Genomic DNA, 27820 nt, shown 5'->3' on the forward strand with positions numbered 1-27820 from the left:
CTATCAGATGGCCTGGAGCTCCCCTCTTCATAGACTGGCTCCCCAGTCTCTCCGAGGAGTGTGAGGATGGGTTTTTGTCGTGTTACGTGGTGTTTTTCCGTTAGATAAAACAGCCCGTGGATTTCTTCCTTCAGGGCCTGCATTGCAGGGCTGCCCGTGCGGCCATCTCGAACACTTCCCTCACTCCGTCCTTCATCTTCGCAGAGCACTCCATGTATCCGAAGGCTCCGATCCGGTTGGCCATGTCCCGGCCTTCTTCCGGCTTCACCGGCTCCTGCGGGACGGAAAGAACGGCAGAACGATTAACATGGCGAGCGGCTCTCCGGAGAACGGTGTGATACTACATTACGAGCCAATACATCACAGACCGACAGATACAATGAATTGCAATGCAGGGGTTAGTGCCTTTGAAGTAGGTGTTATCAGTTTGAATCCCAGTATGAGCCTCTTTTCTCATCCTATATAGTTTGGGTGCAGGGGTACCCGGCAGCGCTGTATGTCCAATTTTATTTCCCAACTACCAGCACTTACATAGGAAACACATTACAGGTCTAAAACAGTCTCCTTCCCCAACAGAGGCGCCAGTAACTGTGCAGAGCAATGCGTTGTGTGAAGATAGAGATAATGTGTGTGGCTATCATCACCTCCATTTTGGCCTAACCGCCATTTTCTGAGTGTTTGCTTGTATGAATGCTTATCCGTTTATTTGTGTATGAACTGTAATGTTTGATTCTGTAAAGTATCGCTCCTGGATGTAACTATAGCCCTTGTGTAATTCCTACGAGGCATGCAAGAATTGAAAATGCAATCGTAAGATGTTTTTCCTGCCTTAGATAATTCTGCTGACCTTAGGTTCTGTTATCTGACAGATACAGTAACACACAGGGCTGGACAGAGTAACTCCTTTATGTCACAAGGTCAAGAGGCCCACATTATGGTAAATTATAGGATAAGAATATAGCGTATGCAGCATATTTAGATATCAATATGTATTTTTGTACAGGTCATCATATAGTTTTTATCTCTTACCCAGCCCCCTTAAAGGGCGTATTACTCATTTTGAAATGTATAAAAATGTGATACCAAGCAATATGTTTTCAGAGGCTTGAGTTCTTTTTGAATTCTTTTCTCCCAATTGTACCTTGGTACTGATAAACTCACTTGTTACTTTGAACCCTTGACTCATTGATTTTATTTCTACGCTTTCACAGATGGCGCCTTGAATAGGGACCCAACACCTCGGGACCAGGAGACCCCAGACGGAGCAACTGCTACATTACTCAAACGTGCGCACCTGGAGTAAGGTAAGGCTTTATCCTTTTTAACAAAAAAAGCCAGTAGATTAAATGTTTGAGTAATCTGTAGACAGTTTGTTCTTTATGGGCAACCTACCTGAGTGACGGGACACCCTGTTTCACGTGAGTTTATCAATAATATACTGATCAGGTATTGTTGTTGTTGTTTTATATTATTGCCATAAACTCAGGTTACACCTTATGCTAAATGGCAGGCCAATTCAGGGCTCAGAAGGTGTAACAGTTAATAAGGTGGAAAGTCCCCTATACTTGTTGAGAGAATAATTGTTAAGGAACAGCAGGTGACTATTTTTTTTTTTTTGTGCCACTGGTCCATAACTCTATATTCTACTTATATTATACCAAGTGGTGGGGCACCTTATTGGTACCCGATCGACTGGCGTTGATCGGGGATAGGTCAGATTATACCTTATGCTAAATGGCAGGCCAATTCAGGGCTCAGAAGGTATAATAGTTAATAAGGTGATAAGTCTCAAAAAACTTGGAAGAGAAGATTTTGTTAAAGAACAACAGGTGACTATTTTATTTTTTTAATACCACTGCTCCTTAGCTCTTTATTCTACCAAGTAGTGGGCACCTTATTGGTACACGATCGACTGGCGTTGATCGGTGTAATACAGGAGAATTATGGGGAACCTACATTCTCAGTCGCCGGCGAAGGGTACGCCCCTTGAAAATATGTGTAGACTTTATGGCAAAAATAATTTTCGAAAGTATAATAAGCTATGGATGGAACATGCAGTTAGAGATATTGACAATTGCTACTGCTGGCCACAAGATGGCACTTTTAGTTTAAATATTCTATATTCATTAAGAAAAACTTTATTGAAGGACCCTAGTGCACATGGGCGTCCGCAGGGGGGGGCAAGGGGAGGGCGCTTGCCCCCCCCCTGGATCCAGGGCCGCAAACAGGGGGGGCACAGGGGGCACAAAGGGTACTGCTTCCCAGGCCCCGTGGGTCAGGCCGGGCCCCCTGCACGGCCAAGCAACAGTTAATTAAATAAATTTAAAAAAAAAAGTTTAAAAAAATGGCGCCGATTCCCGGCGGAAGCGTCCGGCGACAAGCTGCACCCACCCGGTCAAGGTAAGTCACCCCACCCAGTCACTGTCACCCACTGTCACTGTCACCCACTGTCACCATAACCCACTGTCACCATTACCCACTGTCACCGTTACCCACTGTCACCATTACCCACTGTCAACGTCAACCACTGTCACTGTCACCCACCCACTCACTGACTGTCACTCACAAAGTCACTGTCACCCACCCAGTCACTGTCAAGTCACTGTCACCCACCCAGTCACTGTCTCCCACCCACCCAGTCACTGTCTCCCACCCACCCAGTCACTGTCTCCCACCCACCCAGTCACTGTCTCCCACCCACCCAGTCACTGTCTCCCACCCACCCAGTCACTGCCACCCAGTCACTGTCTCCCACCCACCCACTGTCTCCCACCCACCCAGTCACTGTCTCCCACCCAGTCACTGTCTCCCACCCACCCAGTCACTGCCACCCTCCCACCCACTGTCTCCCACCCACCCACCCAGTCACTGTCTAACCCACTGTCATTCACCCACCCACTGTCATTCACCCACCCACTGTCATTCACCCACCCACTGTCATTCTACTGTCATTCACCCACTCACCCACCCAGGCAGGCAGACACATGTCTTTTGTTGAAAATATAAAAATAAACAGCTTGCATTGTAATGTTTTATTCTGTAGTACAATAAGAAAACAGTTAAGTAAAAGTTGCGCTCTAAAAGATATTTTTTCGTGGTAGGTGCGCTATGGGTTCGGGGGGGGGCGCTATGGGTTCGGGGGGGGGGGGGCCTGCTCCTTTCATTTGTCCTGGGCCCCATGATTTCTGTTGGCGGCTCTGCCTGGATCACTCGCAGTCCTGGGCTGTTTTTGGCATTTATGACGCCGTAAAGTACGTTTACGGCGCTATAAACGCCAAAAATAGACTCTGGGTGGACCGGGACGGAGGTGGATGGACCGGGACGGAGGTGGGTGGGTGCGCCTGGCGCCACAGCAGGCAGCTAGTGGTAGGCTAGCCTATGCTGCTACGCAGGAGGAAGCGCAGCGCACTGTCATTGTTAGCACTCGGGAGTGATGCAGCTCTCATTGGTAACACTACCTACCAATGAAAGCCGTCTCACTCCCAAGTCGGGACCAATCTGTGCCGCAGCCGGGACCGCCATTGCATGCTAGTGCAGTCAGCAAAGATGAATGGGGTACATTTGTACAATGGGAAAAACACGCATCACAATTAGTCACAACATCTTTATACCCTGTGAGGGTAAAAGAAACAATACAGATGCGCATGCGCGACAACGGACTGAATGGACGCTTAAGTTCATAGCTCCGTTCTCAGCCGACAAGAAATAAATAATAAATGCACTAAAACCTACCCGATTTTCACCAAAATCGCACACATAACCCCCGGATACCCTCAGGATGTCGAAGGGGACACGCTCAAAGCGCCCCTCCACGGTGCTGACTGATTACTTTGGAAAGGGAGAACAGGCGCGCGCCAAAAGTCATGAGGGCCCCCCGCCAAGCGGATCAGACTCGGAGGAAGAAGGGGACAATGATCGCGGGAACCAGATTATGCGGAGACGGGACATGCAAGAGTTCTGTGCTGACATCAAAAAATGCCTACAATCGGAGGTGGCAGCCTTGCGAGCAGACATTGGCAGCATTGGAGCCCGCACGGACTCCCTTGAAAGGAAGCTCGACTCAACCATCAAGTCCCTCCATAAAACGGACAGGCAACTGTCTCAAGTCAAAGACACCATCCGCGACCTCCTAGACAAACAGGAGGACTCAGAGAACCGGGAGCGACGCAACAATGTAAGGATACGGGGGGTCTCAGAGGAAGAGCCCGATCCGGAAGACTTCGTGGGTCGGTGGCTGACCCAGCTTATACCTGACAAGTCGACACAGGAGCTTCAACTAGACCGCTGCCACAGAGCCCTAAGATCCAGGCCACAGCAGGGAGACCCCCCGAGAGACATTATTGCTCGCTTCCATTATTTCAAAATAAAGGAATCCTTTTGTCAAATGACTCGTAACAACCCCACATTCGAATCACACAAAATCCAGGTATTTCAGGATATCTCCCCCACCACCCTGCTGAAAAGGAAGCAACTTACCCCAATCACTAAAATCCTCAGGGATGAAGGGGTTAAATACCGGTGGATTTACCCGTTTGGCCTCCTAGTCTCCAGGAACGGGGCATCTACGACGATACGGAGGGCGGAAGATGGAGGGGACTTCCTTACTAAGCTGGGCCTACAGGACAAGATTACAGAAGAAATGGCGGGAGGCAGATCAGCACCAGACCCATCATGGCGTGAGGCAGGTAGATCTGACAAAAACAGGCAAACCCGCAGCCCCCGTTAAATTGACTGTCTGAGACACTCTGCTCACTAGCAGTTACAGTTGACCCCCCTCCCCACTCGAACAGGCCACCCGTTGTGGTCACCCCTACGATTTTCCCATCAGCTACATCAGCTACATCCCTAACAATGTCCCGAAGCGCCTAGGCCCGAATCAAATCCTGCCACACTTACCTTGAAGCCCGACGGCAGCATCCAGAGACTAGCGGCCATCTTGGAGCAGCTCCGGAGTCCAACTGCGAAAGAGGCGGAGACGGATGACGTCGGAGGGGAGGAGGCACCACATCTCGCGAGAGAGACAGGAGTCCGGAGCAGAGCCACATCCAAGATGGCGACCACCGCGGATGAACCGGAAGGGGTGGGAGCTAGAGGATGGAGGCGGAAGTGCGGCAGCAAAGCACCCTAGACGCAACGAGCAGCAGCAGGAGAGGGAGGAGGGCTTAAGATAGGCTGGGAGAAGCGGCACAGGAACCGGCCCTAGTGTAGGAGAGCCCAAAGGGTAGCGCCAGGAGAGGAGTAGGTCAGGCTACAGGAGAGAGGGGCAACACCAACACGGAAGGTGAGGAGTAGGGGTCGGAAGGATTAGGGGGGGGGGGGAAGATGTTAAGGAGCTAGCAGAGGAGTGGGATGTAAGATCAGGAAGGGGGGGCAGTGGAATAGGGGAGCTGGCAACAGGGAGGGAGGGGGAAGATGAGGAAGGGGTTTAAGGGCAGAAAGTAGAGGAGTAAAGGGAAGTGAGGGTAGAAGGACCCAGAGAAAGAGGGGGATGCATAGACATAGCAAGGTGGTGGGCAGCACTGGTGGCAAAGCTCAGATGGGACAGGGACATACCATAAAGACATGAGGGGGATCAAGGGCATAACATAGGGCAAGAATAGGATCAGCTGTTCCAAGTGGCACGATAGTTTGGAGTTGAAGGGGAGGCAGGGTCTCGTTGATGTATTTAAAGTTAATAGGTTAGGTTTGTGCATTTGAGGTTTTTCATTGACTTGTTGATACCTGAAAATATTTACCAATACAGTTTGGACTAATAAAGATATTGGTTTGTCGGCTGGGACGGCGGTCCCAAAGTCGCCGTGCACGTCTACTCTTGGGCTGGGGCAGTTGCCCTAGATCCTGAGGAAGTCCTGGGGAAGAGGTGGATCAATACGGCCCTGCGGAGGAGGCAGAAGACAGAGGGCGAGATCCAGAGATCCACCAACCCACAGGCAAGGGAGAGAAAGTGGTCCCATGCCACCGACTACTCTCCCACACTGATGTTTTTGTTTTATGTGTTCTTTTTTCCTTCTGTGTCCCATGTACCCGAAGTGTCTACCCGACCCCATACTGTCTCCTATACAAGTGGTCCTCTGCTGACGCCCCGCAAAGAGCTGAGAACTGCAGAGGAACAGAAACGGCTCCGTAGAGGTCCGACATATCAGAAGGTAGCATTCGGAGCACAAGGTCAGTACCCAGCACCATCATGCCTTTAACTTTTATATCACACAACACTAAGGGTCTAAACTCCCTATGTAAACGTAAGATAGCACTCACAGACTACAAAAAAAAGGGGGCAGACTTTATACTACTCCAGGAAACACACTTCAGCACCACTAGTTCTCCCAAATACTTTGACAAGCAGTACAAACAGGTCTTTCTATCCTCTGCTACAGAAAAAAAGCGAGGTGTAGCAATCTTGATCCATAATAGGGTAGGATTAGTGGTGGATAAAGTGAAAAAAGATCAGGACGGCAGATTCTTGCTGCTCATAGGATCCATAAATGCACAACCAATAACAGTAGCAACGATATACGCCCCAAGTGCCCATGAGTCAGACTTCTTCACGAGGACGTTCGACGTTTTTAAAAAATTTAGCAAAGGGGCTATAATCCTGGGAGGAGATTTCAATACGGCTATGAATGCAGCCCTGGACAGGTCAGGTCCCCATAGTCACAAAACCAAAACACGACCTTCAGCGCTAGAACAAGGATTAAAAGACCTACAACTAATAGATGCTTGGAGGGAGACTCACCCGCTAGAAAGGTTATACACCTTCTACTCACATCCACACGACTCATTTAGCAGAATCGATTACTTCTTTGTATCTAGTAGACTGGTCCCCGCGATCACTCATTCTGGGATCCATGATATTTCATGGTCTGATCACGCACCGATCGAGCTAAGGTGCACTCAGATAGGACTGGAAAGACCAAGAGCAAATTGGAAATTAAATGATTCCCTTCTAAAGATCCCTGATTTGGAAGGAAAGATCAAAGAGGCGATCAAGTACTTCTTTAGAGAAAATAAAGGTAGCGTTGACTCACATATAACCCTCTGGGAGGCACATAAAGCAACACTGAGGGGGGTTTTGATTAGTATGGCAGCCCAAAAGAAAAAAGAAAGCAACGCAAAAATTATTAAAGAACAAGCAGAGTTAAAGCAGCTTTGGGAACAACATAGACGAACACCAAATGCGGCGACTCTACAGCAAATTAAAGACACTCAGATTAAACTGAACCTACTCCTTACCTCCCAGGCCGAGAAATTGTTAAGTTGGTCAAAGAGAAGATTCTTTGAAAAAGCAAACAAACCAGAAACCTTGCTGGCTAACATGATTAACTCCAAAACAAATAATTATAACATACAAGCCTTGTGGCGGGAAACGGGGGGGGGGGGGGGGGAGGGTCACGGCCAATAACAAGCATATAGTAGGGGAATTTAAAGCCTTCTACGCAAAATTATACGATGAGGAAAAGGTTGCCCGATCTACTGGGACAACGGAGGCCCTACGGAGTTTCCTGAAAAATGCAAACATACCCGGTTTGAGCAGGTCAGATAGAGAGGTGATAGGTAGAGATTTTACAATGGAGGAATTATCAGAGGTTATTAAAAACCTGAAACCCTCTAAAGCCCCGGGTCCCGACGGATACTCGAATCTTTATTACAAAAAGTTCAGGACACAATTGGCCCCATATCTCCTCCGTATGTTTAATCAAGTGCTGAACGGGTCCCCATTCCCTAGCCAGATGCTCCAAGCGTCCATTTCAGTAATACATAAGACAGGGAAAGACCCCCAGGACTGTAAAAGTTACAGACCTATATCCCTGATTAATTCGGACATCAAAATTTACGCCAAATTATTGGCCAATAGATTGAGTCTCATCCTACCCAGACTAGTGCACCCAGATCAAGTCGGATTTATCCAGGGTCGACAAGCATCTGATAATACCCGACGAATCATTGATCTGATAGAGATAGCCAATTCCAAATCTATACCAGTTATGGCGCTTAGTCTGGATGCGGAAAAAGCGTTTGATAGGATAGACTGGCCATATCTGGAAGCCACGCTTGGGGCGTTTGGCATGGGAGACAAATTGATAAAAGCTATATTCGCTCTCTATTCAGCCCCGTCGGCAAGGGTTACCCATCAGGGATTCGCTTCGGATCCCTTCCAAATTAAGAGCGGAATGAGACAGGGATGCCCGCTCTCCCCCCTCCTCTTTGCACTGTGTATGGAGCCGCTGGCGGCCCAGATACGGGATAGCAAAGACATCACAGGTATTGACATCGGAAACCAGTCGTATAAGGTGGCACTATATGCGGATGATGTATTCCTGACAATATCCAGGCCCCTTACCTCTCTACCAAACCTGTTCTATCTGTTGGGGCGTTTCAATAGGGTCTCCGGGTTCAAAATCAGAGCAAATCGGAGGCTATTAACATAAATCTCCCCAAGCATGTTGAAAAGCTAATTGCCATAAACTTCAACTTCCGCTGGCAACAACAACAAATTAAATATCTAGGGGTTAATATCACCCAGACATATAGCACAATTTATCAGGCAAACTATCCACGACTGATGCGGACCCTGAGAGAGGACATCAAAAGGTGGGCTAAACATAAAATCTCATGGATTGGCAAAATCCACTGCGTTAAAATGAATTTGCTCCCTCGCCTACTGTATCTTTTCCAAACCCTACCAGTGCCAATAGGCTTGAAGGACACTCTCTCACTCCAAACCGAGATAGATAAATTTATCTGGGGAGGAAAGAAGGCGAGGGTGAGCAAACAAATAATGCGCAAACATACGGGGGCGGGAGGGCTAGCGGTACCTTGTTTGTTGTCCTATTACAAGGCGGCCCAATTATGTCAAATTGTGCAGTGGCACACTAACCCAGACTCTAAAAGATGGGTCGCGTTAGAACGAGAGGCATGTTCCCCATTAGACCTGGAGCATCTGATTTGGTACCCCAAAAAGGTGCGTAGAGGCACCAAACTGCCGCTATCCTCGATGACCAACTCGCTCTCGATATGGGAGGGTACTAGGCTCAAATGCGCACTGACTAGCAGGGCGTCGGGTATGACGCCACTATGGAACAACCCACTCTTTGCTCCGGGCCAGTCCAGTACGGAATTCACTATCTGGAAACTAAAAAAAATTAAGAGATTGGTAGATCTGGAGGGGAGACAAGGCATAAAAATATTCGAAATAGTTAAATCTGACCATAACATCCCTAATGCCGAGATCTTTAGATACCTCCAGATCAGGGCGTTCTATCAAAAAGTTCAGCCACAGACCCCCATGACAAATTTCGAAAAGCTCTGTCGATCAGGGACATCCACAGCGGGACTCACAGCGGGACTCACATCGCAGATGTACAAAGAGGTAACCGAGTCTAATACGACAGTGACGGACAAAACAAGATACATGACTAACTGGGAGACAGACCTAGAAGAGGAATTAGAGGTTGAGGAATGGACAAAAATAGTGACGGCGACCTCCAAAAGTTCTATATGCACAACCTTAAGGGAGAACGCATATAAGGTAATGATGAGATGGTACCACACTCCCACAAAACTAGCTAAATTCCTGCCCAGTTACTCCCCATTGTGTCCGAGACAATGTGGACAGCAGGCAGATCTGTTACACATGCTGTGGTCATGCCCCAAAATCGTCCCAGTCTGGGACTCAATTAAAGACTGGTTGAATAAGATTACAGGTAAACCCGTCTGTAAGGAATCCACTACTGGCTTTGACTATTGCCGTGCAGACCTGTGCAGTTGCAAGCTTCCTCTGGCAATCTATGGCACAGGTGCTGCCTCTCATTGCAGCTTCTGCCCTGTGTTCTTTCATTGGAGGAATTCTCACACACCCTCCTCCTGTGATTGGATCTCCGCCCTTTATATTCTAGGCGTTGGCTCTGAACCAGCGCCGAGCATAACTATTCCTACCTCTATGTTACTGTCTCTGCCACAAACCACCCCAGGCCTCTCTCCTAGCGTTCTTACCTTCCAAGTTCCTGAGTATCCAGAGGCCTGGTCCTGGACGTCTGTGCTGAAGCGTTGTTGCCAGCACTGGCCTGCTGCTATCTCCTTGCAGTGGCCTACCCTGGACGTCTGTGCTGAAGCGTTGATGCCAGCACTGGTAACTGCTGCATTCCCTCCTAGCAGTAGCTACCCTTCCCGTCCTGTGGCCTGCCGCTATTCTCCTGTAGTGGCCTATCCTGGACGTCTGTGCTGAAGCGTTGATGCCAGCACTGGTACTGCTGTATTCCCTACTAGCAGTGGCTACCCTTCCTTTCCTGCGGCCTGCTGCTATCTCCTTGCAGTGGCCTGCCCTGGACGTCTGTGCTGAAGTGTTGATGCCAGCACTGGCCTGCTGCTATTCTCCTGCAGTGGCCTACCCGGGACGTCTGTGCTGAAGCGTGTTGCCAGCACCGGTACCTGCTGCATTCCCTCCTAGCAGTGGCTACCCTTCCTTTCCTGCGGCTTGCTGCGATCCTCTTGCAGTGACCTGCCTTGGACTTCTGCGCTGAAGCGTTGGTTCTTCCCGACGCTGCCCTGCGGTGAACTTCGGCCAGCCTGCTGTCTCCTCCTGCTGAGATCGGCGTCATGGGCCGAGGCCGCTCCTCGCGCAGAAGCCACCCCCGCGCTCACGCTCCTAAGCTGAAGCGGGGCACTCCTGATTTCCTATTGCCGAACTCCTGCTTCATTAACGACGATGCTGCCTTCTCCAATCCTGACCCTGCGATGTACGACTATGAACTGCGCACTCCGGATCAGTCTGCGTGGACTCAGGTCGGTGATTATATAACCCCACCTCAGCCCCGCGGTCCGGTCCCGGTTTGTGGCGAGCATCGGCGTAACAGTATGCTCGGCCCATTAAAACCGGACCGCGCCGTGGCGGGGGATGGCAATTTACCTACTGAAGTTATGTCCCGGCCTGCGTATCAGTCCCACTATGAAGGCCAGTATTTGTGTGAAGTAATACCCCTGATGGATGAAATGTTTACCTATGAAGGTTTAACCCCTTTGCAAAGACAATGCCGTTGTGATCTCTTTATTAAGGCTTACTGTATCCTGAACTTAAAACAGTCTCTAGCCGAATGTATTCGCTCCCCTGATTCCCCTTTAACCTGGGATAATGTGAACCCTATGGAACTGGCCGACGCCCAAGAGGCAATCTATGCCCTGGCCTCATCACTGGATATTCATCTAGTAGAACAGAGCGCCCTCCTCATGTTGGCCCAGTCTCAAGATACACTCCATGTACTTTCCTCAACACTAGACACTCACATAATAGAACAGGATCCCCTCCTTGCCAGCTATGCTGCTGCTTGGCAGATTCTCTGTGCTGCCAGTCCTGTTACTAAACCTGTGGGGTTACCTCTCTCTCCTAAGAATGGTCAAACCATTTCTCTGTCGCTGCCCGCTAAGGAAGAAGCTGCCACGCTCCCTAATCCTGAGTTAACCTCCCTAAGTTCTGTCCCTGAGGTTATTTCGGTCTTAACCCCTGCTAGTCAGGCTTATGCGTTCCCTACTGTAAATCCCTGCAGTACCCAGGTCAGTGTGTCTTCCCTAGCACCAGAGAATGAATCCTGTTTGCCCTCTTTTCCTAAACCAAAAATTCTAAGCTCTGTTTCCGAGGTTTTTTCTGTATTAACCCCTGCTAGTCTGCTCTGTGAGGTTCCTACTGCTAACCCTAGTATTCCGCAGTCTAATGATAGGTCCCTAGGGCAAGAGGCAGAACCCCCTATGACCCCACTCTCGGAGACTAGCTTCTATTTCTCTGATTCTCAGGTACAGAGTAATTTAACCCTTGGGGTTTTTCCTATGTTAACCCCTGCAGGTCAGCCCTGTGAACCTTCCTTGGTAGATCCCTTTAGTTCGTCAGTCAGGGACACCTCCTTAGCCTCAGAGGATCAACCCCTTTTGTCCTCTGACTCGGCTAAAATTCTCGGGGTTATGCCCCCTGAACTCTCGGCAAATATACTGGCTCCAGTAAAAAGTATTCTGGAGCCGTTTGTTTCTCTAAACCTGTTCGCAGAATCCCTACTCCTAGGTATTTCACTCACCCCGTCTGCCACTCAGAGAGCTGAGACCCCTGCTTCTGAGCATAGACCCCTTTTCGTGGAATCTGTTGTCGTTTCTGATGTCCCAGACACTCTTTCCCAAATACCCACTTCAGAGGCCAGCACAGTCGTGGTTGCCCCACTTGCACTGTCTGAGTTCTCCTTTTCTCAAATCCTAGGGTTTAAAGCAAACAGTACATATTATGCTCCTTTCCAAGTGACCCCTACTGAGATCAGCGTATCTGCTGTTGCTCTCTCAGTACCATTAAAGTTAGGGCCCTTCTTTTTGAAGGATCAGGCTTTCAAGTTTGAGACTCCCTTTATCCCTGACTTTGTAAATCTGCAGTCCCTTCTCACTGTAGTTAAAAGTTCTCCAGCAGCCGCTGAGTTAAGCTTTGCCGCTGTCAAATCTTCTGTTATAGAAGCAACCTTGCCTAGCTTACTTCTGTCTGTCCTATCTGTGATGCCTATCATCTTTACTAAAATTTCTGTTTTGCAAGGTATTTCTCCTATTAAATCTGTGATACCTGCAATTCCTTTAATCAGTTCCAAAACCCCTGTCACTAAGTCTCCCATGGAGTCTGATGCCCTCACTAGGGATTCTCAGGGACCCAATTCTGTAACAAGCAAGATGTCCCTTGTGTCTGTTGGAGAGTTTACCCCAGTTTCTCTCACGGATCATGCCACAGCCTCCGGGATGATTAAAAATGACTTTAAGTCTGGGATGCCCATTCCTGTAATAATACTGTTTCACGCTGATTCGCCCACAGTATTCGGGGTATCCACTACTGACTGTATGTCTACTACCACGAACTCAGGGGTATCGCATTTGGAACGTTCCCTTTTTTCAGAAGATCCCGTCTTTAAAATGGACTTATTTTTCTCTGTGTCTTCCACAATACTTGGGGTACTTGCTATTGACTGTCCTGTCCCAAAACTAGGGTTACCTCTCAAAAAGGTGCCTGGAGCTACCGATGTTAAAGACCCTATGTTTAAAACAGTAACAATTTGCATTGCTTCTCCCACAGTATCATGTGAAACCTGGGTACCTGGGACCTCCACTCCGAAGCCAAGCTCTAGTTCTCTGTCTTCTTTCTCTGTGTTGGAGGCACCCAGCTTTAACCCCAAGACTTTTTTCCCTAAGGTTGATGCACCGCGTAACCGCCTGCCTTGTTTTTTGGATAAAATCTGTTTTCTCACCTTTCAAACAGACTCCTTACTCGCAGGTCTCTGTGCGGTGCCCAAAGTGCCCGTTCTGTATGGCAATTGGCCTCTCCCTAAGACGAAGACACCCTTACTGGACCTCGTCGCTTTACCTGAAGCGTCCGTTCCTGTTCTCTATGGGTCCACTATGGGTATAGACATGCTTATTATGTCCTTCGCCAAGGCCACAATTTCGGATTTGATTCTCTCTAAAGATCACAAACCAAAGGAAGCGGATCCTTCTTCAACTGCCAGTACCATGAGTTGCATACACACTGCTACAGACTCTCGCAAATTGCTTGGGATAGCAACCCTGCTTGGTATCAAAAGTACCGCTGCAATAGTGTGTAGTGAACCCTCCCGCCCCATTCCCTTGCTAACCACCACCCGGAATTCCTTGGAAGCTAAAGACTCTCGCAACTTCCTCCGTGCTGATTTCACCAAAGACATTGCCTTCCCTGAAGGTCCCTCTGCCATTTTTGTCCGACAATCTGTGTTCTGTGTCCCGTACTCTTGGACTATTACTACGCACCGGACACCTGGCTACTGTCCTTCCGATGTTCCCATTCCGGAGCCCTCAGGTCCCATTGTCCATGTACCAAGAACTGCAGTAGCACCGCTGTCTTTCATGGCACTCGCCAATGTACATCTGGATTGTGGACCTAATTCTCGCCGGAGACACTTCAGGAACAACTCAATGTCTCCCAGACCTATGAATGGTCCTGTTCACCCAGGCTTCTCACCCAGTGGTGGGGGTACTGTAAGGAATCCCAACAAACTATGGGCTTTCAACGCCACCTCTCGCCTAAGGAGGTTTAGGAACAATTCCATGTCCCCCAAATCTGTGATGGATCTTGTTCGTCCGGAGGTCTCACCTGAAGGGGGGGGTACTGTAAGGAATCCACTACTGGCTTTGACTATTGCCGTGCAGACCTGTGCAGTTGCAAGCTTCCTCTGGCAATCTATGGCACAGGTGCTGCCTCTCATTGCAGCTTCTGCCCTGTGTTCTTTCATTGGAGGAATTCTCACACACCCTCCTCCTGTGATTGGATCTCCGCCCTTTATATTCTAGGCGTTGGCTCTGAACCAGCGCCGAGCATAACTATTCCTACCTCTATGTTACTGTCTCTGCCACAAACCACCCCAGGCCTCTCTCCTAGCGTTCTTACCTTCCAAGTTCCTGAGTATCCAGAGGCCTGGTCCTGGACGTCTGTGCTGAAGCGTTGTTGCCAGCACTGGCCTGCTGCTATCTCCTTGCAGTGGCCTACCCTGGACGTCTGTGCTGAAGCGTTGATGCCAGCACTGGTAACTGCTGCATTCCCTCCTAGCAGTAGCTACCCTTCCCGTCCTGTGGCCTGCCGCTATTCTCCTGTAGTGGCCTATCCTGGACGTCTGTGCTGAAGCGTTGATGCCAGCACTGGTACTGCTGCATTCCCTACTAGCAGTGGCTACCCTTCCTTTCCTGCGGCCTGCTGCTATCTCCTTGCAGTGGCCTGCCCTGGACGTCTGTGCTGAAGCGTTGATGCCAGCACTGGCCTGCTGCTATTCTCCTGCAGTGGCCTACCCGGGACGTCTGTGCTGAAGCGTGTTGCCAGCACCGGTACCTGCTGCATTCCCTCCTAGCAGTGGCTACCCTTCCTTTCCTGCGGCTTGCTGCGATCCTCTTGCAGTGACCTGCCTTGGACTTCTGCGCTGAAGCGTTGGTTCTTCCCGACGCTGCCCTGCGGTGAACTTCGGCCAGCCTGCTGTCTCCTCCTGCTGAGATCGGCGTCATGGGCCGAGGCCGCTCCTCGCGCAGAAGCCACCCCCGCGCTCACGCTCCTAAGCTGAAGCGGGGCACTCCTGATTTCCTATTGCCGAACTCCTGCTTCATTAACGACGATGCTGCCTTCTCCAATCCTGACCCTGCGATGTACGACTATGAACTGCGCACTCCGGATCAGTCTGCGTGGACTCAGGTCGGTGATTATATAACCCCACCTCAGCCCCGCGGTCCGGTCCCGGTTTGTGGCGAGCATCGGCGTAACACCGTCCCATTAGACCCATGGCTGTTCCTCCTGAACAGACCAGCAGATGGGTTCACCAAAGGAGAAAACAAACTGATAGCTCACTTTGCTATGGCGGTTAGGGGGGAGATCGCAGCACGATGGAAACAAAATACAATTCCTCCAATTACAAACATTAGAAATCGAATTTGGTCAGTTTGCCAGATGGAGAATTTGACAAGTTTGGTCAACGAAACTGGTGAAAATTTTCAAAAAGTCTGGCTACCGTGGTTAGCCCAAACAGACATCCTGGGAGTGGAACGGACCACAATTTGGCTTTAATAGGAGAAAATGCGTTCTCTCATGAGGGAACGCCCAAGGGCGGCACCCAAGACACACATAGATAGCCCCCCCCCGAGACCCCCAGGTAGGACCTATAAGAGAGCGAATAGGGCATAGAAGCTGTTATGCGGCTGTCCTACGGGGCACGCAATGATTCCCCAGACGCAGAGAACCAGCGAAGGTGAGGCAGAGGCGGAACCACATGAGGAGAAACTTACCCCGCACCCCCATCCCCCCCATTGTCTTCCCCTTCCACCCCCTGGCATGAGGCCCCTCTGTCTGTCTGTTTACCCAGTCTGTCTGTAGATGTCTAATCGTTCACAACCGGGAATAGCACATACAGTAAGCCGAACCTGTACTTTGCCGTTACCATACTCACTGTACTGTATGTATATTATTATCTGAACAAAATAAAAAATTTAAGTTGAAAAAAAAAAAAAAAGAAACAATACAGAAACCCAAAGAAGTGTATCATACAGAAGAGATAGATTTCCTTTTAGACCCGGCCATGTGTACCCCTACAGTACCACCTGCCCTGTTGCCTCCTGCCCCTGCACCTACTCCCAGTATTCCCAGTATCATGCCTACCGCCCCTGTACTGGCTCCTATTATTTCTTCTATTGTACCCACCGCTGTGCAAACACCACCACAACCCCCTCAACAGTCTGAGGTGTCCAAACAGCTTACACCAACACCTCCCGGCACACCTTTTGTTGTCCGTCGGATTGATTTTGATGATACACCACCCCCAGCCTACTCAGGACCCTCACAATCTTCCAAACATAAAACTCCCAAACCTTCATCTGACAGCCCAGAAAGCCCTCCACCTACCCCAAGGAGCATGAGACTCCTTAACAATATACTAACCAATCTTGCTTGCAATATTATGCCCAGACTTAGCCCTGGAAATCAAATTCTTGATGACCCAGTCGCATCCCGTACACAAAGCCAACAACCCCCAGTTTTGACCCCTGAAAATGTAAGTCTTCCCCCAGAAAACATTAATGTTATGCCAATGAGGGAAGTGACAGGGAACTTAGTTGAAGGTCGCCAGCCACAGATATACATCCCCTGGACACCAGGAGAAATACTAGCTTTAAAAACACAGTTTCCCAGACCTGAGGAAGATATTAAACAGAGCGAGGCAAATTTGTAAAACAATATGATGACAATGAAGGAGCAGCGGGAGCACCATGGGCACAGGTTGAAAACACACATAGATTACGAGATGAGAGAATCAGGTTACAGACAGATGTTCTGGCAGCACTAAGAGCAGCCTTTGCACCGCGGGTTAATTGGGGAAAAATAAATTCTATGAAACAAAAGAAGGGGGAAACAGTGAAAGAATTTGCAGACAAAATTATTACTGCTGTTACTGCTTATGGGGGAATAAGGGACACTGAAGCAAATGCAGGTCCTCTTATTGTGGCAGCTTACATAAAGGGTTTAGATCCTGAGATATCCAAGGGTGTAACTAGAGTACTCCTAGGATGGGAAAACAAACCAATGGTGGAAGTTATTGCAGCCGCCGCACATTTTGAGAGAAATAAAGTAGAGAAGGAAGAGAGGAGAAAGGGAACACGAGAAAGGGAACAAGAAGAATTAATGAAAGCCCAGACTGTTTTTTTTCAAGGCAATAGAGGTAATGAGCAAAGGCGGGAAAATAACCAGCAGAGGGGTAATAGGAATTATAATGATTACAATGAAGGAGGGAATGGCGGGAGAAAAGATTGGTCCCAAGTACAGTGTTTCAATTGTGGTAAACTGGGACACACAGTCAAGAGGTGCAGAGCACCAAGAAATAATTCCAATCAGCAATACAATAATAGGGACAATTATCAAAACAGACAACAAGGATTTCAGAATCCACCCCCACACAATCCATCTGACAATATGTACAATTTAGGGTATGAAGAATGACGTGAGGAGACAGAAGAACAGGACAGAATTCTTTCACCTTTCAGACTGCACATTACACACTACCCCTCTATTCCAGTTGACAGTACTGGCCCTAATATTACCGTCCTTTTGGATGGTAAACCAGTACAGTTTCTTTTGGATACAGGAGCCTCATGTTCCACTATTTCAAAGGAAACTGCTCTTCGTTTTAAAATCAGTAACAAACCACACATAATGGTCAGGGGAGTAGGTAACAAACTGATACCGCACCCACTATCCATCCCCTTAGCACTGACAATCGGAGATATTGATTTACAACACAAATTTTTAATGATGGCAAAAGATTTATTGTGCAGGTTACAATGTACCATCGATTGCCGTTTGGACGGATCTGTGTATTTACAAATACCAGGTCATGAAGAGTCCATTATGCTTTTCACCTGCCCCCAGCAAGATAATATCTGTTTGTATAATTTAACCATAGAAAATTATGACGCCATTTTAGAACCACTACCTCATAATTTATGGGCGTCTCCTGGCAACAGTACTGGGTACGTCTGGTCTGCTGCACCAGTACGGGTTAAATTATTTCCCAATGCAGTCCTCCCCAGAATTGGACAATACCCTCTCAGCAGAAATGCTTTACAGGGTATAGCCCCTATTATGGAGGAGTTATTGCAAGAAGGGGTTATAATCCCCACAAGCAGTGTTTGTAACACACCAATTCTACCAGTTATAAAACCCCACTCCGACCCACCAAAGTATAGGTTTGTGCATTGTGAAACCAATTTTCCCTGTGGTCCCTAACCCAGTCACCATTTTGTCATCCATTCCTCCAACAGCTGTCTATTTCACAGTAGCGGATTTGTCTTCAGCATTTTTTAGCATTTCATTACACAAAGACAGTCAAAATCTTTTTGCATTCACATATAAAGGTCATCAATACACCTGGACATGAATACCACAAGGGTACACAGAAAGCCCTGCCTTATTTTCACAAATCCTGCAGCGGGACCTTCAGGATGTACATTTACCAGAAGGGTCAGTTTTAATACAATATGTAGATGACCTATTGTTAGCCTCGCCCTCTTTGCAAGCCTGCAAAACTGACTCAGTGGCATTATTAAATACCCTAGCCACAAAAGGTCACAAAGTCAATAGGCAGAAATTACAGTTATGTCAATCAAAAGTACTGTATTTGGGTCAAATTTTATCACCAGGTCACCGCTCAATTAACCCAGATAGAATCACGCCTATCCAGTGTGTGCCCAGGCCACGGACACAGAAAGAAGTCCGAGGTTTCCTAGGAATGGCCGGATATTGCAGACAATGGATATCCAATGTTTCAGCTATTTCAGACCCATTACAGCAGCTAACACGTAAAGGTGTAGCTGAACCAGTTCCTTGGACTGAGGAGACTGAAGAAGCTTTCTGCATGCTAAAAAAGAGTTTAACATCAGCTCCTTCATTGGTCTTGCCCAATTGTACATTACCTTTTACCTTATACTGCCACGAGCACAAGGGACATGCCTCAGGAGTTTTAATCAAACCCATGGCACCCGACAGCGTCCCGTGGCTTACTACAGTACTAGGCTCGACCCGGTGGCACAGGCGTTCCCGCCGTGTCTCCGATCTGTGGCGGCTGCCGCAATTCTTGTTGATACTGCTCAAGCTATTGTACATGGACATATGTCTTACAGGTACATGTACCACATGCAGTATCCACATTACTTCTACGAAGATCCACACAGCTCACTAACAGTAGATTAACTAAGTACGAGATTATATTACAGGGCTCTGAAAATATAACCGTACATCGATGCACTACAGTCAATCCAGCAACACTGTTACCATCACCTGACGCAGGTCTGCCACATGACAGTATCACTGACACAGACACAGTGACACATGTCAGGGACAATCTGTTTGAGGTCCCTATCACATGAGCTGAATTAGAGATCTTTGTGGATGGGTCCTCTTTTATTGACACAACCGGTACAAGGTGTACAGGATATTCTGTGGTAAGCAGCACTGAAGTGCTGGAATGCAACTCTCTCCCTTCTCACTATTCTGCTCAGATAGCAGAATTGGTTGCTTTAACCCGTGCATGTTTCCTAGCAACGGGTAAAACGGTAAACATATACACAGATTCACGAAATGCATTTGGAGTTGTACATGACTTTGGCGCCCTCTGGCGTCTACGGGGATTTATCACAGCTGCAGGTTCCCCAATACACAATGCTCAGCAGGTAAAAAAATTATTGGAGGCCCTACTCCTCCCTCACTCACTAGCTGTAATTAAAGTTGCAGCCCACACCAGCTCGACTGACCCACTCTCACAAGGCAATGCTTTTGCCGATTCCATGGCTAAGCAGGCGGCCAGAAGGCGATATGTGCAGGCATATGCTATAACTACCCAACCCACTGACACACCAGTTACAGTACCATTAGATCTTATGTCTTTCTATAAACAATTAACTGCTGAGGTTGTTCAGGACTGGACAACCAAGGGTTATCAATGTAGAGAAGATCTTTGGTATGGCCCCAATAACAAACCAGTTTTACCCCCCTCTTTGGAACCATACATTTTGCGAATGGCCCATGGGTTGGCCCATTCACATAAGGGGAGTATGCTGTTATCCAACAGGAATGACTGGTTTGCCCCTAATATTGGGCCTAAAGTAGAGGAATTTTGTTCCACGTGTTATATTTGCCAGCTTCACAATATTGGCAAACATGCTCCAGTCGGTACAGGTAAAATCTTGTGCCCCCAAGGTCTTTTTCGCAATTTACAAATCGATTTTATCGAAATGCCTCGCAGCTGCATTACCAATATGTACTGGTAGTTGTTTGCATGTTTTCAGGTTGGGTTGAAGCATACACTTGTCAGCACGCGGATGCATGCTCAGTGGCTAAGAAGCTGCTACAGGAGTTCATACCTAGATATGGGATTCCACAACACATTTTTTCAGACCAAGGAACACATTTCACTGCCGCTATAGTCCAGGAGCTGGCTAAGGTGTTGGGTATTATTTACCATCTACATTGCCCATATCATCCTCAGAGTGCAGGGAAAGTTGAGAGAACCAATGGAGTTCTCAAAAATAAGATCAGCAAAATTTGTGCTGAAACCAAATTACACTGGTCAGACGCGCTGCCCTTGGCGCTTATGTCAATAAGGAGCGCTCCACAAGGCAAAACTAAATTAACACCTCACGAGATCCTGATGGGTAGACCCATAATTACTGCAGGGAGTTTACAGTTATTGATGCATGATCATGCTATGACTGATGATTTAATTAGCGTTTACTGTGTGAAATTAATGCAATTGCTTCAGTCTCTCCATTCTCAGGTGAAGGCCACACAGTCTACTAAGGAGAATACAAAGCAGCATCATCTAAAAGAAGGAGACTGGGTGATGGTCAAACATTTCCGACGCAAAAATGCTCTCCATCCCAGGTGGCGTGGACCGTTCCAGGTACTACTCACCACCAATACTGCAGTAAAAGTTGCTGAATTATCTTCGTGGATACACATCACTCACGTAAAAATAGTGCCGGCACCACCGTAAACAGCTAACAAAGACAAAGAATCATCAATCCAGTGTTTTGACGGGGTTTTCCCTGACCACTGACCAACAGTTAGTGTATCTAGGCACAATAATCCTAGAACATTTAACCACCGAGGAATTAAGACTTCAGGCAAGGCCCGGTCTTAAACGAACAATTTGTTTTTTCTGGACTAAATATTATCAAGGCCCGGTCTTAAACTAACAATTTGTTTTTTCTGGACTAAATATTATCAAGGCCCGGTCTTAAACTAACAATTTGTTTTTTTTTTCAGGACTTGATATTATTTTTTATGCTTTAGAGTGTGTTTTTAAGATGTATGCTCCGCTAAACCAGATCAGCCTACGTCATCCAGATGATGATAAGGCAGTACTAGGGATGATCGGTTTTGCAACATTTGTAATGTTTATTGTTTTATGGTCACATCATTTTGCAGACAACCAGGGCCAGGGACACTTGGGTGGGTGGGGGCCAGGGACACTTGGGTTAGGGGGCCAGGGACACTTGGGTGGGTGGGTGAGTGGGAGGGGGCCAGGGACACTTGGGTGGGTGGGTGGGGGCCAGGGACACTTTTGGGTGGGAGGAGAACAGGGACACTTGGGTTAGGGGGCCAGGGACACTTGGGTCTAGGGAGCCAGGGACACATTGGGAGGGGGCCAGGGACACTTGGGTTTGGGGGCCAGGGACACATTGGTAGGGGGCCAGGGACACTTGGGTTTGGGGGCCAGGGACACTTGGGTATGGGGGGCAGGGACACTTGGGTTGGGAGGGGTCCAGGGACACTTGGGTGGGTGGGAGGGGCCCAGGGACACTTGGGTGGGAGGGGGCCAGGGACACATGGGTGGGAGGCATTGACTGGGTGGGGTGACTTACCTTGCCACCGGACGCTTTCCCCTGCTGCCCCCGATATCCCCTGCTGCCTGGGACGGGAGGTGGGCTTGGGGGCACGGGAGGTGGGCTCGGGAGGGGGTGCCACGGGAGGTGAACTCAGGAAGCTGGCCGCGGGGGGAAGCAGGGCGCAGTAGGAGCTTGTACTTCCACCCTCTCCCATGTAACTTGCGGGCCGCAGAGGAGCTGGTACTTCCTCCTCCGTCCCACGTTGGGAGCGGGGGGGGGAGGAAGGGAGCGGGCTCTGCTTGCCCTGCGCCAGCGCGCGGGACCGCGGGGGGAATCGCCACCATTTTTTTTTAACTTGAGCGGGGGGGAGGGGGGGACGGGAGACACCGCGCGGCCAGCCTCACTGCGACCCGGCAATTTTGGTTCTGTGGCCCGGTGCCGGGTCGCGACCCACCATTTGGGAAACGCTGCCTTATACTAATGCCGAATTTAGAAAAGGAAATGTCAATTTGAATTTGTTTACAGGGAACTTTTCTAAACTTTTAAACCGAATTCCACTGGTAAATGAGGTTCCTGTAGGTGGATTTTACATAAATTACACTGGGAACAACAATCAATTTATGGGCCAGGTGCCTCCACCAACTAATGAAACTTGTGTAAACATATATTTACAGCCTGGAACTAAAAATTTACAGGGAGGATGTGGCCTTAATTTTTCAGTTTTAATTAAGATAGTAAAAAGTGCTTCACAAATTCTAGTTTACCAAGGGGAGTGTATTGGCTTTGTGGGAAATGGGCCTACAGAGTATTACCATGTGGTTGGACAGGGTCCTGCTATCTAGGAACAATTGTATCTGCCTTTACAATGACTAAAGAATTACCCACTGGCAGGATCAGGAATAGCAGAGCCACTTCCAACGCACAGGGGTTGAAAAGTAGTCTATGGAAAGAACAATTTTGGGCTAGCTTATTTCCTAATGTAGGAGTTGGGTTGCTATATGACAGGCTCAATGTACTTACAGATATACTGGATGATGTCCTTAATCATACAACTACATCCATTAATTTACTCAACCAGGAACAGGTACAGATTAGATTAATGGCCCTACAGAATAGAATGGCTCTAGACTATATTTTAGCATCAAAGGGGGGCGTATGTGCCCTCGTTAAAGAGCAATGTTGTGTTTTTATTAGAGATCAAAGTGGTAAGATTGAGCATGAGCTAGAGAAGATCGTAGAGATACAGGAGAGGTTAAGGAAAGGCGGAGATGAGGGATGGGATCCGTTAGGAATTACCAAGTTGGTTGGTTTCCTAGGAGTGAAACTGATGAATGGAATTGTCTGTGTGTTTGCAGTTCTGATTGTTTTGTATGTCTGTGTCATGTGCAGTACATCTATATTGCAAAGCTATGTAACACCCTCTACCCAGGCCATGCCACTGATCAAAGACGGCTCCACGGAAGATGCAATCTCAGAAGGAAAAGTCAGTTCTCCTCAATGAAATACAGATGAAGATGATGGCAGAAAGACCAGCCTGGCTGATATGATAGCCAGCAGCTCTGTGAGTTGCCAGAACTATCAAAGCCATGCAAATTTGGACCCTCCAGGCCAGTGCAACGCTTCTGAGTTTTATCTGAATTATCCTTAAAATACCATGTTTTAAGAATAAAAAGAGAGGACTGTGAAGATTGTGTGTGGCTATCATCACCTCCATTTTGGCCTAACCGCCATTTTCTGGGTGTTTGCTTGTATGAATGCTTATCCGTTTATTTGTATATGAACTGTAATGTTTGATTCTGAAAAGTATCGCTCCTGTATGTAACTATAGCCCTTGTGTAATTCCTACGAGGCATGCAAGAATTGAAAATGCAATCATAGAGAGGTTTTTCCTGCCTTAGATAATTCTGCTGACCTTAGGTTCTGTTATCTGACAGGTACAGTAACACACAGGGCTGGACAGAGTAACTCCTTTATGTCCCAAGGTCAAGAGGCCCACATTATGGTAAATTATAGGATAAGAATATAGCGTATGCAGCATATTTAGATATCAATATGTATTTTTGTATAGGTCATCATATAGTTTTTATCTCTAAGCCAGCCCCCTTAAAGGGCGTATTACTCATTTTGAAATGTATAAAAATGTGAAACCAAGCAATATGTTTTCAGAGGCTTGAGTTCTTTTTGAATTCTTTTCTCCCAATTGTACCTTGGTACTGATAAACTCACTTGTTACTTTGAACCCTTGACTCATTGATTTTATTTCTACGCTTTCACAGTTGCAGACCCTCTGGCAGCCAAATGGTTAAACAAACGTAAAGTAACACATAATAAATACGCTGAAAACATGTAACCAAAGAAACTAAAGACAAACCCTTCTAAATCTAACTTCTGTGGTTACATACGGGCTCAGCCTTAACGAGGGGATCTTAATGTAACAACGTCATGTTTTCAGTTCCGTGGTTTGGAAGTTTATCTCTTGCAGCCATTTTAATCAGCTCCTGGTGGCCTGCTGCTCAGGGCTTAGTATCTCTGAAGTGGGAATGTTGCCAGTCTCAGAGAATAGCGAGAGAGAATCTATATTTACGTGGGACACAGCAAATTTCCGCTTTAAAGGTTCAGTCACTTTTGTGATGTCAGCCTCTGCAGAGGAGAAGCGTATATCCATATCCACTCTGACAGGGGCCTGGTGGGCCAAGGTTACAGGTAGCAAGCACCTCATTAATAAAAAGCGGTCCCCCCATTAATTCAGAGCCCACACTAAAAAGAAATCCTCCCCGGGGAACCTGTGTACTGAGATATGTAGCTTTTTGTGCCATGTCTGCGGGGTCACAAATAAAAGGTTGCAACATAACCCTCGATGACATTGCAACTTTCTATTGGCTGCCAGAGACTCCGACACTGTGGCCATTTTGTGTCACCAGTCACTTAAGAACTGGTAGGCCATGGATCGGCTCCCTTTAAATTGTCAGGTTTGTGTAGATTTTGCTGTTGTCCCAGTTAAGAAGCTGGTGGTCTTCAGAAAGACGTTCATTTTAGCTCTGCAAACCCTTAGCTTCCTGAGATCCTTACCTCTGAAGGGACAGCCGGTAACCGCTCTGGCTGGGCACTAAATATGGCCGTTTAAAGGTCTCACAGGCCAATAGGAAGCTGCGATGTCATGCCCTGCGGGATTGAGTTAGCGGCAGCAGCACCTTTAGAAATATGTACCCTGGGAAGCAGGGAGAAGAGAAACGCAGGAGGGGTACAGACCTGCTCATCGTTACGCAGGTCTTTCTTGTTCCCCACCAGGATGATCGGTACATTGGGGTAGAAATGTTTCACCTCCGGGGTCCACTTCTCAGGGATGTTTTCTATCACAAAAATAAATCAATCCTCAGTGTCTGTGCACAGGAGAGAGGGACGGAGGAGATCTCACACACTAACATCAGTGTCTGTGCACAGGAGAGAGGGACGGAGGAGATCTCACACACTAACATCAGTGTCTGTGCACAGGAGAGATGTTGCTCGCTCACACACACACACACACGATAGTGAGAGAGGGGATCTCACACACAGTAACGTCAGCGACAACACAGGGTCGGAGAATAAAAGCAGATACAGCGACTGTTTAAGGAAAGACGGCAAATCTAGGAGAGAAATGTGCTCGGGGACAAGGGGAACAGGTTAACCCTTTCACTGCAACTCATGCTGAAGTATTTCATATTCAAGCTTGGAGAAAAGGTGCCCTCACTGGACTCCCGCACAAATGCCTCGGGTGCACGTCCATCACCGGTAAGGGCGCTATCAATATTAGAGTAAAATCTCCTTCAGTTGAAGAATAAACAGCGGCTCTCCAGAGGTCTATCTCAAAAAGTATCTTCTGGAGACCCGCTGTTTGTTCTTCAACTGAAGGAGATTGTACTCTAGTATTTTATATGCCTACATTAACATAACCAAGTACTGATCGGATGGAGAGCGTTCAAGTGCAGTGATGTGTCAGCGATTCAATCGATCTTTCCTACCTAAACTGTCCGGGGTATCGATGGAAAAGCACATTAATATAACGTTGGCGTCCGGATAGGATAGGGTCCGCAGCCGGTTGTAATCTTCCTGCCCGGCTGTGTCCCACAAGGCCAGCTCCACCTAGTGGCAGAGGAAGGAACAGAAGCGTCCATATATAAGGCTGCGGCCAGGCAGGGAGCGGGCGCGCTGGCGCTCATGTGCGGTGACGTTACGCTCCATGCTCGGCTGGGAGATTTGTAGCCGGCTAGGTGCGAGTGAGGCTCGGCCATGACATCACGGATCTGGTTTTCCCTCACGTGACGCGCCAGCGAGAGGGAAATTCAATTGGGTGTACACTTTGCAAGCAGCTAAGCGCCGAGCATGCGCAGGAATTTGCTCAGCGTCACCCTGGCCACAGCCTAATAATGCACAAGGCTCTGACAGAGTGAACCTCCAGATGGACCTCCACGTCCCCAGCCGCCTGGTATCCGTTCCCGGGTTCCTACCCGTTTGCCATCAACTTCAATGTCCGCTACGTAGTTCTCAAATACGGTTGGGATGTGAGATTCCGGGAACTCGTCCTTGCTGAACACAATTAGGAGGCAGGTCTTTCCGCACGCTCCATCTCCCACAACCACAAGCCTCTTCCGGATGGCTGTTATGCCTGCAAAAGAACAGGCGAGATGTCACACACAGGACAGCCCCTCACCCATCTCCCTGCCAGAGGGACTTGAACAGGACAGCCCCTCACCCATCTCCCTGCCAGAGGGGCCTGCACAGGACAGCCCCTCACCCCATCTCCCTGCCAGAGGGGCCTGCACAGGACAGCCCCTCACCCATCTCCCTGCCAGAGGGGCCTGCACAGGACAGCCCCTCACCCATCTCCCTGCCAGAGGCGCCTGCACAGGACAGCCCCTCACCCCATCTCCCTGCCAGAGGGGCCTGGACAGGACAGCCCCTCACCCCATCTCCCTGCCAGAGGGGCCTGCACAGGACAGCCCCTCACCCCATCTCCCTGCCAGAGGGGCCTGCACAGGACCCCAGCACTGCTTTGCTTGCACTTGCGAACAGACTCCTACAAACCTCTCAGTAATTACATAAACCAGCTCCAGTCTCATAATTATAATCTTTGTTGCCGCTGTCACATAGTAGCAGTTACTATTAGCGCATGCGCAGACTGCGCTTCTAGTGGCCGCGCATGCCCTGAAAAGAACGCCAGTGTACGCATGCGTAGAACAGACCGCACGTACCCTGAGTTGCACGGCAAAGCACGCATGCGCACAACACATCGCGAATGCGGGAACGTACGCCCATCAGGACATAATATTCAGCGCGCATGCACCGCCTCCGGACAAGCAACACATAAAGCCAGTATACGCATGCGCTGAACAGATCACCAACCCGTCACAAACGCTCATCAGGACGTTATATTCGGCGCGCATGCGCAGACCAGGCACAACGATTACATTTTATCAGCCAACGCATGCGCAAAGGCTGCCAGTACAAAAAGCGCATCCGCAATAACAAACACTCACCCCATGAGTTCCGTCACCTACATGCACAGCACAACCGCACCTCTGCGCACCATAACCCTTCCCATGTCACTGGGACTCCCCCACAGCCCAGTACACAGGCTCAACACCCAGAGCAAGATGGTGGCACTATTCTCAAGTTCAATTCCAACACACACCTTCCTGTAACACTCTCTCCAACACACACCTTCCTGTAACACTCTCTCCAACACACACCTTCCTGTAACACTCTTCAACACACACCTTCCTGTAACACTCTCCAACACACACCTTCCTGTAACACTCTCTCCAACACACACCTTCCTGTAATACTCTCTCCAACACACACCTTCCTGTAACACTCTCTCCAACACACATCTTCCTGTAACACTCTCCAACACACACAGTCCTGTAACACTCTCTCCAACACACACCTTACT

At 48.5% G+C, this 27820-nt stretch overlaps 1 protein-coding gene across 4 annotated transcripts; it reads right to left on the minus strand.

Annotated features, from left to right (window-relative positions):
- LOC142468024 (transforming protein RhoA-like) lies at nucleotides 1–27076 on the minus strand. 4 transcript variants are annotated; one of them, XM_075574082.1, is made up of 7 exons: nucleotides 26876–27076; nucleotides 26376–26533; nucleotides 25890–26010; nucleotides 25138–25238; nucleotides 4897–4958; nucleotides 4477–4615; nucleotides 135–274 (listed from the first exon to the last, which is right to left on the minus strand). In XM_075574082.1, the coding sequence occupies exons 1-6, from the start codon at nucleotides 26985–26987 to the stop codon at nucleotides 4525–4527; spliced, it is 645 nt and encodes a 214-aa protein (XP_075430197.1). In that variant the 5' UTR covers nucleotides 26988–27076; the 3' UTR covers nucleotides 135–274; nucleotides 4477–4524. The 4 variants fall into 4 exon arrangements, 3 of the variants coding, with proteins under 3 accessions (XP_075430198.1, XP_075430197.1, XP_075430199.1); XR_012788570.1 differs by lacking the exon at nucleotides 4897–4958 and having other exon boundaries at nucleotides 26876–27074; XM_075574083.1 differs by lacking the exons at nucleotides 4477–4615; nucleotides 4897–4958 and having other exon boundaries at nucleotides 1–274; nucleotides 26876–27071.
- Between the last annotated feature and the right edge of the window lie 744 nt (nucleotides 27077–27820).

This window comes from Ascaphus truei, chromosome 17, assembly GCF_040206685.1.
Source record: "Ascaphus truei isolate aAscTru1 chromosome 17, aAscTru1.hap1, whole genome shotgun sequence".
Taxonomy (NCBI): Eukaryota; Metazoa; Chordata; class Amphibia; order Anura; family Ascaphidae; genus Ascaphus; species Ascaphus truei.